Source organism: Dendropsophus ebraccatus, chromosome 1 (assembly GCF_027789765.1).
Source record: "Dendropsophus ebraccatus isolate aDenEbr1 chromosome 1, aDenEbr1.pat, whole genome shotgun sequence".
Taxonomy (NCBI): Eukaryota; Metazoa; Chordata; class Amphibia; order Anura; family Hylidae; genus Dendropsophus; species Dendropsophus ebraccatus.
The window spans coordinates 38,552,047-38,571,656 of record NC_091454.1 but is presented as its reverse complement, the minus strand read 5'-3'; the positions used below and the strand labels follow the sequence as shown (position 1 = coordinate 38,571,656).

The 19,610-nt window shown below is 41.4% G+C and overlaps 1 protein-coding gene across 1 annotated transcript in view; it reads right to left on the bottom strand.

The window, feature by feature from the left end:
- Nucleotides 1–18,389, bottom strand: part of GABRG2 (gamma-aminobutyric acid type A receptor subunit gamma2) — a 118,528-nt gene extending 100,139 nt beyond the window's left edge. Inside the window, 2 exon segments of the mRNA XM_069954104.1 lie at nucleotides 18,198–18,314; nucleotides 18,316–18,389. Coding sequence (XP_069810205.1) covers nucleotides 18,198–18,314; nucleotides 18,316–18,389 — 191 coding nt within the window.
- Between the last annotated feature and the right edge of the window lie 1,221 nt (nucleotides 18,390–19,610).

Genomic DNA, 19,610 nt, shown 5'->3' with positions numbered 1-19,610 from the left:
ATAAGAAGGGAAGTAGATGGAACACTCTTCTATGTTATGTCAGCTGTAGTAACCATCTGGAGAGAATCCAAGATCACCATTGTCTCCTTCCTGCACGAGTGATTGTTAATTGTCAAAAACTTACACCACTATATTTTCACCTACCCGTAACCATTCCTGGGTCCGGATTCCTAGAACTCCCCATTGGTGTCCCTTCACCCAATGATGATTGTCAGGTCTCATGACGTCTGCAAGCAACAAATTGAATAGGCAGGTTGGCATATGTATCCCCGTGCAGCAGATGCTGTCAGTATGGGACCAAAGAATAAACAGCCTACATTGGGTTATGGTTTATACCCACAGATAAAAGGGCCTCAACATTTTCTTCAGTCAGTGGCAGACCAATCTCGCCCTCAAAGTGGGTGGAGGAAACCACCGATCCATCTAACAAAGGGTGAGACAGGCGAAGAAGACTTTGTTCCTAACAGAAGTGGCTGTCATCCAACATGTGAGAGATGAGTGCGGTAAGTGAGCTCCAGTCCACTTCAGCACATCCATCTATAGGGAAGCTATCGGAGTAAGAGCCAGAACACATCTACAGTGGTGCATATCGATCTTCAGAGCTGCATGTGATGAGTAGCATTACTGTTAAAAGCAGAAGCTGTTTTTTGCATGGACCAAGAGATCTATCCAGCAACAAGGGAAGTCACAATGCCTTAATGTAAAAGGCTAAAGCCATTATATTACCCTGACAGAAGAATGGTCTCTGGACCAGGAGATGTTCTACTGAATCGCCAGATATTACAGCGACCCATTGGTCCCATGGCCATTTCGGGTAAAACCAGGGTGCGTGGTTTTAACTCCCTAAAAACTACTGTGGACAACAATCAGTAGAAGTCTTGTAAAAGACAATACAGGATCAAGTCTCATTAATCCTGATAGCCACAGATTGGCCCAAGAGGTCATTGTGGTAATTGTTGTTCTCTCCTGATCAATATGTCCAAAAGGACATTTTGGAGACTTCCCCAGATTCCTCACCTACTGCCCCATGAGGACGGATTGTCTGGCAAATCACCAGATATTATGGCGACCCTTACGTGGACCTAATGGCCATTTCGGATAACGCCAAAATACGTGGTTTTTACTCCCTAAAACTGCTAGGGACGACAACCCGTAGTAGTCTTGTAAGGACAAGACTGAATCATGCCTCATTACTCCTAATAGTTCAAGAAGGCATGGTTGTTCTCTCCTGATGCATGTGTTCAAAAGGACATTTTGGAGATTTTCCCAGAATCCTCGCTTACTGTAACAGAAGGGCAGATTGTGTCTGGACCACCTATGATTGACGGCCTGAAGATTGACAGGCCTGATGAGCTGAGGCTTTTTAGAATTGGTGGTAAACATGATTCTGCTATTAAGAGCAGAACCCACAAAGAGAACCTCCCTGAGGGTTAAGGACATTGTCTATCCTGGTGTGAAGAATCGGACTTCTCCCATATCACTGTCTATCAAGGCGATCCTTCGATTTCTCCAGGATGGGTTTGAGAATGGGCTGAAGCTGCGACTGTCAAAGTACATGTCTCTGCTCTTTATGCTCTTCCAGACAGCTGACTGTCCGAAAAAATCCTTAATACAGAGATTTATTAAAGCTACGCAAAGGATTAATGCAGCTGTAATGGATCCAACTCCCAGGTGGGATTCGGGACTCGTCCTTCATCACCTTGCACGGCTCCGTTTTGAGTTCTTATCTTTAGTTGAATTAAAATACTTGACCCTCAAGGTATACTTCCTAGTAGCTATTACATCTGCTAAACGCAGGAGTATGTTCAGACTTTAGGGGCCACTGAACCATATCTTGTTATCCTTCAGGACTTTGTCTTTTACCCTTAAGGTTCCTTCCTTATCCAACATTACTCCGCAGATTGAGTTACCTGTTTTTGCCTAAATTCCTCCAATGAGGAAGCGTTACAACCGCACTCTCTGGTTGTGGGCGGAGCCTTGAGAGTTTATTTAGTGAGAACCAGAGAAGTCAGAAGATTTTTATCTGTATCTTTTTCAGGAAGGAACAGTGATTGGAAGTCCTCAAAAGCCACTTTATCCAGATGGATATGGCAGACTCTGTGTGTTACCAAGAGGTGAGAGTCCAAGTACCTGAATCCATTAAGGCCCTTACCACAAGGGCAATGTCTACATCCTGGGTGGAGGAGATGTGCATTCTCATTGATCGGATATACAAAACTGCATTGTGGTCGTCTTATACTTTTGGACATTAGAACCTCTGGGCAACCAATCTTGGTAAACCGGTTCTCATGACTGCTCTATGATTCTCCCACCCGTTATGTGATCTTGCTATATCCCCAATATGTGCTGCTGCTTAGGACGTAAGGGAAAGTGGAATTTTATACTCACCGTAAATTCTCTTTCCTGTAGTCCGAAGCAGCAGCACAAACTAACCCTCCCTATAAAAGTTTATGCATCATACCTTGAGTGTTTTGGCTTATGTTTTCCTAGATCGTTAGAAGTACACAAGGAGGCTGGGTCAGCATAGGGCCTTATAGGCGGGGCAATTAACTCTTTATTGCTTGTTACCATCTGTCCTATCATTGCAGGAAGATAGAATCTCCCCCCCCCCCCATTATGTGCTGCTGCTTCGGACTACAGGAAAGAGAATTTACGGTGAGTATAAAATTCCACTATATAAAAATTTGTTTAATTCTACTTTGTTTCTAAAGAAGCTCCATTACTGTAGAATCCATTGTTTCCACTAATCTATTTGACAATGTTAATACACCTACCTGGTTACATCAGAAAAGTGTGTTTCAGATGTAGGTCACAACAGAAGCTTTATTTCAGAAAGATTGAAGTCTTTTTCTACTGGCAAAGTGCTAGCTTACTGAGAAATACTTTAGTTGCAACATGACACCCATTGAATATTGTATTGCATGTCACATTTCCAGGATATAGATTGCACGTTACATAATGAGATTTGTCAGAGGAAAAATACTAATGTGAGTTACTCAAATATCCAGTTCAAAAGCATTTTTGGACACTTATAGTGGTGATACGAATGCATTTATGTTCTTAGGCTCTGATACATAAAATAACTATAAAAACCTACAAAATTTATAATGTCGCAACCATAAATATTACCTATATGTCTATATTTTGTTTAATTTTAGAATGTTAGAATTGTGCATAGTCAAAAGTGTGCATTGTCATCTTTGCAAAGCACTCTCAAAGTATTAATAGGTTACTATGGAAGCCAAGGGCCCACAGGACTACCAAGTGTATAGGTACGAATAAAAGGTTTTGCAATTTATTATAGAAACAATTGCGCAAGGTCACTTCCCTTTGTGAAATTCACTACTAACAACCCAAGGTTGCAAGCATACAAATATACAAATGGGCTACACTTATCAGAATGTGTAAAACAGAAACTGGGGTAAACGGCGCACAGCAACCAGTGGCTATGTGCCCACAATGGTAAAATGACAGGCGCCTTTCGTGAACATTATTTGTGGCCTTAATTACTCGCATCATTTACTCGCCTTCATTTAGTGCTGAAATCATACCCAGCCAATCACAGCTGAGCTTTGCAGGTTGCTATGGGCAGCTAACGCCAATTTCTGCTTTAGGGTATATGCACACTACAGAAATCATGCAGATAACTTCCGTCGGTTTCCGCGGCTCGCCAGTCTCCCCGCCTCAAACTGGTGTAAAGAAGAACTTGCCAAGTCGCCCCTAGCAACCAATCAGATTCCACTTTTCTTTTCTCACAGATTCTATGGAAAATGAAAGGTGGTATCTGAGCTATACAAATAAATATTATTATTATTATTATTATTATTATTATTAAACTTAGGCTGTTTTAGAACCATCAAATCAGAAGGAATATAGGAATCAAGATGCCAGACAACCCATGCATGCCTTATCAACTAAAATAGGTATACATAAGAACCTTTACATTACAAAATTAGTCTATGCTACTATACAGTACATTTAAGAATCCCCCCCAAAGTACTTATTTAATATTATGGATAGTATCTCCATATATAAAATGTCATAATACTGTAAACACTTCAAAATATAAAATAGTTAGGCCTTCTTGTTCTTACGGCAAAATCAAAAGCTTAGATTATGTCTCTCGGCTTGATCATGAACTGCAAAATGTGTATTACCCAAAGTAATGTGATTGTTTTTGTGTACTCTTTACAATCTTACCATTGTTTATTGTTCACTACAATATACCTAAAGTAGATACTTTAGAACAATCATACTTAGTATAAATGATGCTACTACTGGAGGGAGGAGAGAAGAAGGAGAGCGCTATGTGCAGAAAGCCAGGGTAAAATCACACAGGAGAGGGGGGATAAAACTGGTCGGTTTGTGCACGGGGCACAACACTGATAAAAGTATTCAGTGGAGAAACCCCAGCAAGAGTAGCGTTACTAGGAGCTGGAGCCCAGGTCTCAGTCCTGCTTGGGGATTCTCTGTGGTTCAGAAGCAGGATTGCACATGGAGAAAAAGGAGGACCAGGATCGGCACTGCTCTTGTAAACTACAAGACAGCACAATACAACAAACTAGCACTTGTTATCCAGCTAGTATATGTTTTGGAATAAAAAAATTCCTTCATCAGATAAGTGGCTAACTTTAAAAGTCATTGATTCCATTTAAGGCTATGTTCACACAACGTATATTTTCGTAAAATCACATCTGTTGTACTACGGCCGTGATTTATACGGAAATATACGTGCAATTGCTGCCTAGAAATCCCAGCCGGAGCGTATACACATAGTATACGCTCCGGCCGGGATCCCTTGCGCCGTCGCAAACAACTGACATGTCATTGAATAGCGGCAGTAGAAAACCCTGTCAGTGCATAGGGTGCTGTGGAGAGTTCTGATGTGGGCGCGCATGGATGAGCCCACATTAGAACTCTGCGGCCCGAAAGATCATCCGGCTGGTACTGCAGTACCGACCGGGTCACAGAGCGGCTGGTCTCTTACGTTGTGTGAACATAGCCTAAAGGTATAGGACATCAGATAAAATTGGGTGCATCCACTCTGAAACACAGGCAAAAGAGGCATCTCATATAGAATATACAGACATAGCAATAAAATATTAAAATGCATGGGGGAAAATTAAAAACTAAACTTAATATTTCCCCATACATTTTGAGGCTGGGTTCACACTACGTATATTTCAGTCAGTATTGTGGTCCTCATATTGCAACCAAAACCAGAAGTGGATTGAAAACACAGAAAGGCTCTGTTCACACAATGTTGAAATTGAGTGGATGGCCGCCATTTAATGGCAAATATTTGCTGTTATTTTAAAACAACGGCTGTTATATTGAAATAATGGCAGTTATTTACTGTTATATGGCGGCCATCCACTCAATTTCATCAGTGTGTGAACATAGCCTTTCTGTGTTTTCAATCCACTCCTGGTTTTGGTTGCAAAATACTGACCAAATACTGACTGAAATATACGTAGTGTGTGAACCCAACCTTATATTGTATTCTAGTCCTCCTTTTTCTCCATGTACAATACTACTACTGTTTGCAGAAACAGTCAATAAGACTTCTATAAATAATTAAAATATTGGGGGATGAGGGATTGAGTTGGGATCCAGCAGCAGAGAACTGATGTTTATATAAAACAAAAGCCTCATAGGCTGACCTAACTTGCAAGGGTAACATTTTTATACACAGTACTGCTTTGAGTATATAGAAAACAATAAAGAATCTATGTGTACCTCTCTACGCTCCTCTTGTGTTCTACTATGGATCTCCAGGTCCCCTGCTGAATGATCCCCCTCCATTTCAGAGGTGGACTTGTCTCAGCAGTGACAGCCTGTTCAGCCAATCACTGGCCGTGGCGTTGTCCCATCTCAGTCAGTGATTGGCTGAGCGAGCAGTCACTGCTGAGATCAGTCAGTCTCAGAAGTGGAGGCTGGATTATTTAGCTGGGGATGCAGAGAGGTAAGTAAGCATATCTTACTTATTGTTTTTTATTTACTTACAACAGTATATAAAAACTTTTCCCTCATGGGATAACCCCTCTAAAGTGTGGTGACAGATCCGTGTGGGGGGAGTGTATAAGCTCTCTTAGTGTGTCTCTCTCTATTAAGATATTGTACATCTGACTAACTGTCAACCAATCACATTTTTTCCATTTATCATTATATATAGATGCACTGTATATGCTGATTTATACGTTTACAAATATCGACTGCTGGGTGCACCTGTTGGGAAATGTTAAGGTAGTGACAGCATATTAACAATATCCCAAGCAGTTACTTAAAATTCTAAAACTAATTATAGTTCAGTAAATATCCATTATTTTTCCAGAGGTAAACTACCGCTAGAACAAGGTACCATTGGCTGGAGACTGAATGCTTACATTTTCAAGCATTTTGAGTGAAAAGAAGCCCTTTCATACTATATGATTATGTTAATGTAAAGCAGATAGTCATCATTTATGAGAATTGTGTTATATAGCATAAAAGGTAAGGAGGTTTGTTTTGGCTACATTACTAAGGATATAATTACTATTTTCTTTACTGGCATTTATTCATTAAAAATCTAAATATATAACTAGCTAACTTAGACTCGTATAATAATCTCAGCCATAGTGGCCTATCAGATAAGAAAAGAGGATGCTGGGAGCTACAGAAAAGACAATAGCAAGACACTGTAATCTTGTGAAATGTCCACAATTTTACAAAATATTTGAGAGAATATATATTGTTACTGAGTTAAAATAGTCATTGAGAGAACATACTGTACTAAGGGTGCAATCAAAGGTAACAGATCCACAACGGATCTCTTGCTGTGAATTTGCAGCGAAATCCGCTGCGGATCCCTGCCCTGTACACTATGGGAAGACAAACCTACAGCGGGATGTGAGTATGTCAGTAGCCCGCCCCGTTAACCCCCCGCTTGCCGGAGCAAATACATCACCTTCTCCACGCTCCAGCTTGCTTCGGGGATTCCCAGCACGTCCTGCTCGGCCAATCAGTGTGCCGCCCTGCCGCAGTGCACTGATTAGCTCAGCGGGACTTGAAGATGTCGGGAGCCCTGAAGCAAGCCAGAGCAGGGAGAAGGTGACGTACACTCTTCGGCGGCGAAGTGAGTATACTTCAGATGGAAGGCTGCAGTGCATTTGCACATCTTATGTGGTGACAAAGATAACTTCGACATAGACTTAACAGAGAAGTAGTAAGCCACTTGAATATTCCAAGGAAGCGTAAGTAGTGGCTTTCTAGATACCTTAGTCAAGAAAGCTCACATGGATATTTCTAGTGACCGTTATACTTGCCCTCTGGCCCAGCCTAGAAGCCTATCTGATGGCTGCCATGACTGGAGTTGGGAGAGGCTCATGTACCCACTGGTTAGTGAGGCTCTTTGTTGCAAGCAACTACTAATTCCTCTCTTCACCAACACAGTAACCCATCTTAGGCCGTTAGCCATCTTAACAGGAACTTAAAAAGGACTGTATTGTATGTGTGCCTATGTCCAAGTAAGCTGTTCACTAACGGAGTTACTGTTGCATTACCTCCTTCCTCATCTACCTGTTGTCTGTTTTTTCTTCTGCACCACACCAATGTCAAGGGTATCCCCACCATCTTGTCATCAACCCAGACACTAGTAGCAGGGAGTGTTGGCCCCAGGAGAATTAAAAGGTATATTCCACTGACCACCACTGACACAAAAGACACAGGTGAAATACCCCTTAAACCTCTACAGTGGACCCCCGGAGAGAAAGATTCAGGGTAAGCACCAGAGGGCAGACTGCCCCTTGTGGAAGCCCTTGGGACCATCAGTTATGAAGCAGCAGCAGTCCGCACACCCTTGGGACCATCAGTGACCATGTTGGTGTGAGAAAAGGTTGCAGAACACTGCAAGGCTCAGCAATCCTGCAGGTAGAAACTTCACTTTCAAACCCTCTGCAGAAATCCCCTCATCTCAGCTGAGGAGTTATACATCAGGAGAGGCTCTAGTCATCAACTGTCAATACCACAACTACTACAGCTATCATTCTTTCCTGCACCATCCCCGCTCTTTCTTTTCCATATCTGCCCTGGCACATGTATACTGTTTTGTGCTTGTTACAGGATCCAAATGGGCAATGTATGACTTGCAGTCCTGTGCCTAATGGCCGTGGCCTAGATTGAATATGCATTAGGCTGGCACACCCTCTCTGTCCCTCCTCCCTGCCCTCTTTACCATAAAGAATGCTTCAGGCAGATTTTCTCCTATTCATCACCTGTGTCAGCACGGCACATGGGCTGGATCGTTAAGGCATCTATGTAGTTTTCACTGCAGAGGAATAGGAAAAATGGTATAGAGGGCAGGGAGGAGGGACGGAGGGGTGGTGCAAAGTTAGGGCACAGATACTCCAAGCCACAGCCGTTGGGCACAGGGCTGCAAGTTTAAAAATAGTTTTTTAGGACAATAACTGCATCACCTGCCAAACAGACCCCAGGACAGATCTTGGATTATTAGCTATCTGAAGGTTCAAGCGGTTTGGGGGGGGGGGGGGGGGGGAGACAGATTATGGGTACAGAGTCACTTTAAGCTGGATTTTACTGGAACATTTATTGTTGATTTTGATGATAATTTGAGGTATGGTACCTACCAGCTTACTCGATTCCTCTATTACAGAACCTAGGTTTCTAAGAGACCTGTGAAATCCTGCATAGTTCAGGTAATGAAGTTTTTTTTTTGTTCCGAAGACTAGAGCTATATTAAAATACTTTATAAGACTGTTTATACGTGCAATTGTTTTGATCAGATTTTGATCAGTTATTTATGTTGTAAGTAAAGCAGTTGTTCAGGATGAAGAAAGCAGCTCAAGCCTTCTACTCTAAAGCACCTGCATTTCAACATTTTAAAAGTATGGGGACAGGTTTATATCCTGATCATCGTGTAAGGGCGAAACCCTACCCCCACATGATGTCCAATAGCTGCATGATATCGGTAAAGTCAGAAACTGCAGGTCTGCTTAAAAGGGTTATTCAGCGCTACAAAAACATGGCCACTTTTCCCCCTACTGTTGTCTCCAGTTTAGGTGCGGTTTGCAATTAAGCTCCATTTACTTCAATGGAACTGAGTTTCAAAACCCCACCCAAACTGGAGACAACAGTAGGGGGAAAGTGGCCATGTTTTTGTAACGCTGGATAACCCCTTTAAGTATTTGTCCTGGCACAGTTACATATCGGTAGCACTGCTGCATGGATCATAAGCAGTACTGAGCCTACCCGATGTTTATTCTAATGCATATTAGTGGAACTATTAGAAAATTAAACTTGGAGAAGCTGTCTGTGTCAACAACACTGCAGGTATGGAAGCTTGTAGCACACTGAGCAGTGATCTATCCCTGCTTATTTTGCTGCCCTGTGCTGTGGCTGCAACACTAACCACACAAGCTGCTTTCTCAAGTCTGTTGCATTAGAATGTATTATATGCATTAGCGTAAATACCAGGGGTTTTTTATGCAGCAGTGTTAGTGAGTTAACTGTGCCAGGACTGGGGCTTGAACAGCCCTGCAGTTTCTGACACAGCCATAGGTAGCAGCAAAGGGGCTATTTTGCCCCTTACTGCCACCAAAATAGCCAAAAAAAAAGCAATAACATTTTCTTTAATAAGTTACATTACTTAGTGTTAAAAAAACAAAATTTTTATGTGCTAGAATACCCCTTTATTTAGAGAGATGCCTATATTAATTTAGGTAACTTAATTGTTTGTTTTTCATACAGCTTTGTGAAACAGCTGTCTGCAGATGGAAAGGATCAATATATTCACATTCTTCTGGAAAATAGGGGGAACTAATTAGCCTCCCCTCCCCCAATTCTTCCCCCTCTCCCCAATTCTTCCCCCTCTCATGGCTAAACATGAAGGACATCTGTCTTGTTTAACCATAATATGTAAGAATGTAGTTTTACTCATATTTGCTGCCTTAAAAGTAAAATCCTCCCAGTGGGTGCTCAGTCTCTGACAACAAGCTGCCACTCATAATCCATAAGAAAGCATGCTGAGAAAGTGACAGTTAGTTGTCAGACGCTGAGCTCCAATTGTCAGGAAGGTTATGCAGCAGATTTCAGTAAATATGGATTTGCACCAAGTATATGGGTCCTTACTGTGCTGTAGATCTTCATATATTTATAGATTCATGTATACTGCGGCCCAGTCTCCGTGCATACGGATATAGTGGATTTAAGTTGAATTATTTAGTTGAATTATTTAGAGAAAGTACAGTGATAACGCGGTATTCAAACAAAAATTTACCTGGAAGTAATGTTCAGAATTTAAACTTTGCTCGGTATCTGAACGTTTTTGCGAGCGTGGATGGTGGGTTGTAGCTGGTGAATTTAGCACTGGTGAGGCTTCACATACAGTACAATACTGTATATGACTGCTGAAATGCATATACAGTACAGTAGTAGTACAGTCAGTGCACCACTATCTCCCATCCTGTACTGTATAAGACTGCTGGAGTGCATATACAGTACAGTAGTAGTACAGTCGGTGCACCACCATCTCCCATCCTGTACTGTATAAGACTGCTGGAGTGCATATACAGTACAGTAGTAGTACAGTCAGTGCACCACCATCTCCCATCCTGTACTGTATAAGACTGCTGGAGTGCATATACAGTACAGTAGTAGTAGTCAGTGCACCACCATCTCCCATCCTGTACTGTATAAGACTGCTGGAGTGCATATACAGTACAGTAGTAGTACAGTCAGTGCACCACCCTCTCCCATCCGTTGCAGTAAAGGATGAGTGAGGAGTTATTGACTACTGTACTATAATTCCTGGTTTTGTTGAATGTTTCTTGTGTATAATGTATAGTGCTGTTCTGTGCTGTCCTGTACAGTATAGTGCTGCTCTGTAATGTCCTGTACAGTATATAGTGTTGTTCTGTAATGTCCTGTACAGTATAGTGCTGCTCTGTAATGTCCTGTACAGTATATAGTGCTGCTCTGTAATGTCCTGTACAGTATATAGTGCTGCTCTGTAATGTCCTGTACAGCATAGTGCTACTCTGTAATGTCCTGTACAGTATATAGTGCTGTTCTGTAATGTCCTGTACAGTATAGTGCTGCTCTGTAATGTCCTGTACAGTATATAGTGCTGCTCTGTAATGTCCTGTACAGTATAGTGCTGCTCTGTAATGTCCTGTACAGTATATAGTGCTGTTCTGTAATGTCCTGTACAGTATAGTGCTGCTCTGTAATGTCCTGTACAGTATATAGTGCTGCTCTGTAATGTCCTGTACAGTATATAGTGCTGTTCTGTAATGTCCTGTACAGTATATAGTGCTGCTCTGTAATGTCCTGTACAGTATAGTGCTGCTCTGTAGTGATGAGCGAATAGTGAGATATTTGAATATTCGATATTCGTACGAATATCCCGTGAATATTTGAATATTCGATCGAATTTTCGATCCCATTAAAGTCTATGGGAACAAGTATTCGATTAGTGAAAAACATCTATTTGACCATTTGGAGGGTAAAACCGGAAGCTGGGGGATTTGAACGCATATCGAATATGTATCGAATATTCGCGGGATATTCGTACGAATATCGAATATCTCACTATTCGATCGAATATCTATTCGATCGAACAGTATTCGCTCATCACTACTGCTCTGTAATGTCCTGTACAGTATATAGTGCTGTTCTGTAATGTCCTGTACAGTATAGTGCTGCTCTGTAATGTCCTGTACAGTATATAGTGCTGCTCTGTAATGTCCTGTATAGTATAGTGCTGTTCTGTAATGTCCTGTACAGTATATAGTGCTGCTCTGTAATGTCCTGTACAGTATAGTGCTGTTCTGTAATGTCCTGTACAGTATAGTGCTGTTCTGTAATGTCCTGTACAGTATATAGTGCTGTTCTGTAATGTCATGTACAGTATATAGTGCTGCTCTGTAATGTCCTGTACAGTATATAGTGCTGTTCTGTAATGTCATGTACAGTATATAGTGCTGCTCTGTAATGTCCTGTACAGTATATAGTGCTGTTCTGTAATGTCCTGTACAGTATATAGTGCTGCCCTGTAATGTACTGTACAGTATATAGTGCTGCTCTGTAATGTCCTGTACAGTATATAGTGCTGTTCTGTAATGTCCTGTACAGTATAGTGCTGCTCTGTAATGTACTGTAGAGTATAGTGCTGCTCTGTAGTGATGAGCGAATAGTGAGATATTTGAATATTCGATATTCGTACGAATATCCCGTGAATATTTGAATATTCGATCGAATTTTCGATCCCATTAAAGTCTATGGGAACAAGTATTCGATTAGTGAAAAACATCTATTTGACCATTTGGAGGGTAAAACCGGAAGCTGGGGGATTTGAACGCATATCGAATATGTATCGAATATTCGCGGAATATTCGTACGAATATCGAATATCTCACTATTCGATCGAATATCTATTCGATCGAACAGTATTCGCTCATCACTACTGCTCTGTAATGTCCTGTACAGTATATAGTGCTGTTCTGTAATGTCCTGTACAGTATAGTGCTGTTCTGTAGTGTCCTATACAGTATAGTGCTGCTCTGTAATGTCCTGTACAGTATAGTGCTGTTCTGTAATGTCCTGTACAGTATATAGTGCTGCTCTGTAATGTACTGTAGAGTATAGTGCTGCTCTGTAGTGATGAGCGAATAGTGAGATATTTGAATATTCGATATTCGTACGAATATCCCGTGAATATTTGAATATTCGATCGAATTTTCGATCCCATTAAAGTCTATGGGAACAAGTATTCGATTAGTGAAAAACATCTATTTGACCATTTGGAGGGTAAAACCGGAAGCTGGGGGATTTGAACGCATATCGAATATGTATCGAATATTCGCGGAATATTCGTACGAATATCGAATATCTCACTATTCGATCGAATATCTATTCGATCGAACAGTATTCGCTCATCACTACTGCTCTGTAATGTCCTGTACAGTATATAGTGCTGTTCTGTAATGTCCTGTACAGTATAGTGCTGTTCTGTAGTGTCCTGTACAGTATAGTGCTGCTCTGTAATGTCCTGTACAGTATAGTGCTGTTCTGTAGTGTCCTGTACAGTATAGTGCTGCTCTGTAATGTCCTGTACAGGTGCAGGAGGACCTTACACCTGCTCGCAGGCGCAGATCATGAAGCAGGTGTATATTTGGTGCGCCAGGCGCAGATTCAGGTGCCTGGCTGTATTCACTAAGAGGCATATGGGGGCGGGGCTTAATATAATATCATAAATCCCCCCACAGTATACACTCCGGCCAGGATCCCTAGCGGCACCGCAAGAAACTGACATGTAAGTTTTCTCTGGCCACTATTCAATGAATAGAGGCCACAGAAAACCCTGTCAGTGCACACAATGGAGTGTTTGGCTCCAGCCGCACACTCCGTTGTAAGCACCGGGGAATCCAGATGCAGGCTCGCACGGATGCGCCCGCATCTGAGTTCAGCGACAGTAAAGATCATCCTGCAGTAACGGCCAGGATGATCTTTTCTGACACCGGCTGTTCCGTGTCAGACCGGCCGGTGTCATACAAACTGGGAATGTAGCCTTAAAATTACAGTTATGTAGTAATGCCATTTCTGGTTTATTTCTGAAAGTTGCAATTTGTAATCATACCTTAAGCACCTGTACTGGGCCTACTTCTGTTTAACTTGTTTATTTATAATATTGAGGGTGTAATGAACAGCAATGTTTCTATCTTTGCAGATGACACCAAGCTTTGTAGTACACTACAGTCTATGGAAGATGTGCAGATGTTACAGGATGACTTAGACACACTGAGTGTTTGGGCGTCCACTTGGCAAATGAGGTTCAATGTGGATAAATGTAAAGTTATGCACCTGGGTACTAAAAACCCGTATGGCTCATGTATTCTATGGGGAGTTAAAGGCCAAGTGCCATGAAAACCTTTTTCCCAGTAATTGAAGCACATTACAAAGTTATATAACTGTGTAATATGCTTCAATCACCTATCTGCCTCCCTTCCCTGTCTTTTCCCCCTCCACCCCCCACCAGGAAGTGTCCTAACTCACACAGACCTGATGACTGTCGTCACCATCACCAGGCAGCTCCTTCTTGTGAGGAGGAGTCATCAGCAGGAGGGCTGCTCTAAGTGCTGTTACAACAGCCCCCCCTCCCCAGTCCAAGTGATGGCTTGCAGTTGTTCAGCCAATGGGAGCTGACAAGGCAGGGGAGGGGGGGGTGGCTGCTGTAACAGGAGAAGGAGCTGAGAGAAGAGCCTGGTGACGGTGACGACAGTCATTAGGTCTGTGTAAGTTAGGACACTTCCTGGTGGGGGGTGGAGGGGGGAAGAGACAGGGAAGGGAGGCAGATAGGTGATTGAAGCATTTTACAGAGTTATATAACTTTGTAATGTGCTTCAATTACTGGGAAAAAGTTTTTCATGGCACTTGTCCTTTAAATTGGGAGAGTCACTGGTAGAGAAGGATCTGGGTGTACACATAGATAAAAGACTACTTCTAAGGCCAGCAGGATATTATCATGTGTTAAAAGAGGGATGGACTCTTAGGATAGGGATATAATATTACCGCTTTAGGCCATGTTCCCACTGCGTATAACACTGGTCGTTCTTTGACATAGCCCGAATAGTCATCATTTCTGGTGAATCCAGATGCGGCACACCCATGTACGCCCTCATCCCAATTCACCGCTGCACACAACGGATTGTGCGGACGGACCTGCGCGTTCCCTTGTGTGAACTGACATGTCTGTGCAGCCGCTATTCAATGAATTGTGGCCGCAGAAAACTTACATGTCAGTTTTTTGTTCAGCCAGATGGAATCCTCGCCAAAGCGTATACTGTGTATCAACCATGATTTATGCTAAACATACATTGTGTGAACATGGCCTTATAAAGCATTGGTGCAACCTCATCAGGAGTTCTGGGCATCAGTTAATAGAAAGGATGCTCTAGAAATGGCAACAGGAGATATGATCAACTTGAATTAAAATAAATAAATAGAAACTTGTTCCAAGTAAAACCCTCTAAAAAAATGGGGGGGGGGGGGGGGGGTTCAGTCTTTAACCTATATGCCTCCTCCATATCCATACTTTCCCATTCCATTGGTTGAACGTGATGGATGTGTTTTTGATTAATGGATTTATCAATGTTTATCGATAATTGCTATAACCAAATTTTCATTATCTATAAAGATTTTTTTATTCACTTCTGACTGGTACTTTACAAAGACTTATAGACTGTCATTTTCTCACCATGGTCATATTTTAAAAGTTATGTTTGACCTGAATGGCCCTTTAATTTTCTATTTTACTGATATGTTCTAGAAATGGGAATAAACAGCTATACATAATTAGGCCCATCTTTATCCGGAATGAAAAAAAAGGAAAATCTAGTTAAATGTGTCTGCTATTTAATACATTTGGTGCAGATTGGTGCAAACTGAGAAAATGAAATACTAAAAAAAACTCCCAATTTTTAACATGAAATTACTTTTTTGGTGCAGTTCAAACCATTGATGTGGTTAGCACCATTGTGTTTAGTAAATAGATGTACTTCAGGTTTATATATATATATATATATATATATATATATATATATAATGGATTTATGCACAAATATCTATCTGTCATAAAAAGAATTTTATGCATAGATGGGCAACCATTATAGTTAATATTTTATCATGTTCTTTTACACTGGAATTCCTGGGTAAGGCCTAGCCTAGTTTGATATAACACTAAAATCTTAAGTGCAGCACATATGTACTAAAGTAACAATCAAACCAAAAAGCTTGTTTTGATTCACATCATCAGTACATAGCATTTAGAGCTACACCTTTTGATTTCCTTCATGACACCTTTATAAAGTCAGCAAAGATAGGACTTCAATATAATTCATGCCTATTCAGATATACCTGGAGGCTGGTTACATCCCAAAGTATCAACCATCGACAGCATTTGAAGTCACTTTGGTTAATGATGTTGAAAGAGTTAATGAGGCATCTTTTTTTTTTTTAATTCTACCATGGGAGGTGGTGAATATAAACAAACCACACAGTTACCTTTCTTGGTCCCTCACAGCCATGGCTATCATGGAGCCCTGCCCTCTGCTGTATAGTGATTCCAGGTTCAGAGACATAACCTACTAGGCCTGAGCAGACATTTAGAGACAGGAGGCCACTGATTGGGCCACTGGCTGAGACTCTGACATCATGGCCCTGAACCCGGAAGCTCTACACAGCACTAGAGCTCAATGACACTGGCTACAATGGGGGAGGGGCGGACGCGTATGCTTTTTTAAAATTATTATTATTATTCACCATCTTCAGATCATAATTGAAAACAAACTTATGACTGATAACCCCTTTGAGAGGATTTTTACCCAAAAATGTACCAGAAATGTATTACAAAAAGTCAAAAATACCAATGGTTTCCATGTAAAACATTCAACAAATGCTCCAAATAATCCATTTTAGTTAAAAGATTTTATTGAAAATAAGTTGATAAAAGGGTGTCTTGCTGCTAAGTCCCCCATTGCTCTCCATTTGAATCCCCTTAAGCCCCACTAGAGGTACATATCACCCATGGAAATGTATAGGCTGTGTGTCATGCATAAACAGGCCCAGTCCTCCAGACAGAGAAGCTCTTTGAAACACTCTGCAATCTGATAATTAATGGAGGTTCTAAAGAAAAGTCCCATCTGTGAGAGTTAGAACTTAGAAGGCAAATATCTAACAACCCCTTCAAAATCAGAACCGTCCATACTGCTTTAATGTGAACACTGAAAACACACTGGCCTTGTATCTACATTAGAACAGGCCTCATCCAATTATGTATCTGCACTGCAAATGACCTATCTCTCTATCATCTATCTATCTATTGATTTGTTAGTCTTTATCTTCGAATCTTATAATATTTCTAGTGTAGATTAAAAAAAAAAAAAATAATGAACATTTTGCACTAATACTAAGACTGATTGCTTAGTGATTTGTAATGCATAGATTGTAGGGGTTTTATTTTGAAGTTATCTAGTTTGTAAAAATAATTGCCAATGCCATCTGAAAACACAAATAGCGATATACACGAAAAAATATATGAGTATTTAAAATAATATATTCAGTATAGGTTTATGCATATGTAATGTATACATTTCCTGCTTCTGTGCTTTCTCCATTTCCTGCCTATGTGTTATCCATTGTCGATTATGTTTGCTTAGCAGCCCCAGAATTGCATTGTCAGCTTGTATACATTGTGCTCACATCACAACCACTGGACAATCGCTACAAATGGTGGTCTCATTTCCATAAAAGAACATTTCAACATGGCAGCTATGCTGCACGACACAGCGTAATGTGTCCAGTGCCCTGAAGAGTATGGTAAGCCTTAATTAAAGGAATGTGCACGGCAGCATTAATTAACCCCTGGAATAAAGAACAGCTTTAACTGAGCTCAGCACATTAATGATCTGGCGGTGTAATACAGCTCCGCTGCACATCATGCCTGCCCAAGTATTCTCCACTCTCCATGGTGTTCGCTGCTTCAGCAGGATTCATAATCACTGCAGTTAGCCAGGAGGAAAAGGTGGGGGGAATATGGCAGATGTAAAGGGAGAAACTGAAAATACACTCAGACCTTTTGTTCTACCATCCAGAATGAACAGATACAGAGTATTGAGCAGGCTCGGAGACAATAAAGAGCTCGTAAAGAATGCATAGTAAACAATAGAGCTGTCCGTGGTGCTGAAACGTTCCTATGCTTTTTTTATGGATCAATCGTACAAGGCTGTTTATTAATGTTACCTCTCTACATCAATCTGCAGAATTCACATGAGATCTAAGGGCACAGCCATGATGTGATAACCAGGCATGAGAAATGCATCAAGCTCCATCCATGATTGTACCTTTTTTTTGTATGATGAGTGGTAAATGTTCAATGAAGGTGCTCGCAGTACATTGACACATGTAGTCAATTAATGGCAGAATGCATCATCTGTGTCATTTAGTGTATTCCAGCACTGAGGGCAGCAAGGCTGCTACATACAAGCTGTATTACAATACATATATACAGACCGATTGCTTCATAGACATAGATGGGCTCTAGTATATACATTGCATACTACTATACAGTGCTCAGTCCTCCATCTCTGGACATGCATGCATATCAGAAAGACAAATAATAATTAAAGATAACACATGGCTCTTACCATTGGATGAATGAATGAAGCAGCAATATCCACACGATCATTTTGGGATGACAAAATGTTAAATGCAATAACGCCTTGTTTCCAACATTTGGCTTCTTTAGTGAACACATCTCTGCCATTCCCCCCTCGATCTCCTCTCTTTCTTGCAAATGGAATAGTCCCGTTGTGCCCCCCACCCCCTACCAGGTGCATTGACTGTAATGATACATTCCGCCAGGCTGGGAGAATTAATATTTAAGAAACGGGATCCACGTCTTGTGGCGGCAGAACCCCCCCTCTGGTCCCCCCCCTCCAGTATTGACAGCTCATGCACCAGCTCCAGATATCTGGAGGGGAAAAGCTAAAAACGGAGAGAAGGCAGGAGCATGCACACAGCCGATCTGTGCCTCACACTGAATGCAGATTAACTACGCAGGGCTGACAAACATCCTTTTTTTTTTTTCACGGACGGTCCATTGAAAACGAGCACTTTAGGGGGCAGCCTGAGATAAATAAAGGCTGCCTGTAAAAAGTAAACCCTTTAGAGCAGAGCCGACTGAGACACTTCTGTGTAATAGTGCAGGACAACCATGGTGTTGCAGAGCCTATACACTGAAGCATGGATGCTAAGCAACCTCGGGATGCTTATGGTTGTCTTGCTCCTTGCTGCTCCCCCTCCCCCTGCCTGTGCTCCACGGCAACTGGCTGTAGTGAGGAGGGAGAGGAGGCTGAGCTGAAGGCACCTGCTGACCCTGGGATGAAGAGGGAAAAGGGGAGAGCAGGAGCCCTGCTGATAGTTACTAACTCATGGGTAATGACCATGGGCAGTCGGACAAAATCCATGCTGTGCAAGAGAATGTCACTGTAGGAATTTCAGCAGAAGTCATCTGTCACTATTGTCCTGTGTTCTCTACAGAAATATCCCAAGGAAATAAATCTTTTCCGCAAAACACAAGGTGGAATGGAAGAACAACAAGAGTGTAAATAATGAAAATGTAACTTTTAATAAAAGGGATTTAAAAAAAAAAAAAAAAAAAAAAAATCAATAAGCAACCACATGTGGAAAACTCAGATCAGCCCTCCAGACCACACTGCATAACAGCCCCGAGAGGGTCAGGAAGTCTCAATTGAGACTTTAGCTTTACTATAAGTGAGTGTGGTTGGCCAAAATTCTAAAATTCTATACATAATGAAAGATCTAAAACAGTGTCACCAGTTCTGTTTCCAAATCCATAGTAAGTTATAGGAGGTAACAAGTGGTAATTCTCTAGTGAAGCCTCTATATGTTTTATTATGCTGTCATGTCCAGACTCTACAGGAAAGAGGCACCAGCAATAGTAAAAATGGAGGATACATACAGCAATGTGTTTTATGAACCTCTATACTGACAGAGAATGTAGGGACATTTGTCACTGGTATCACATATGATTAGAG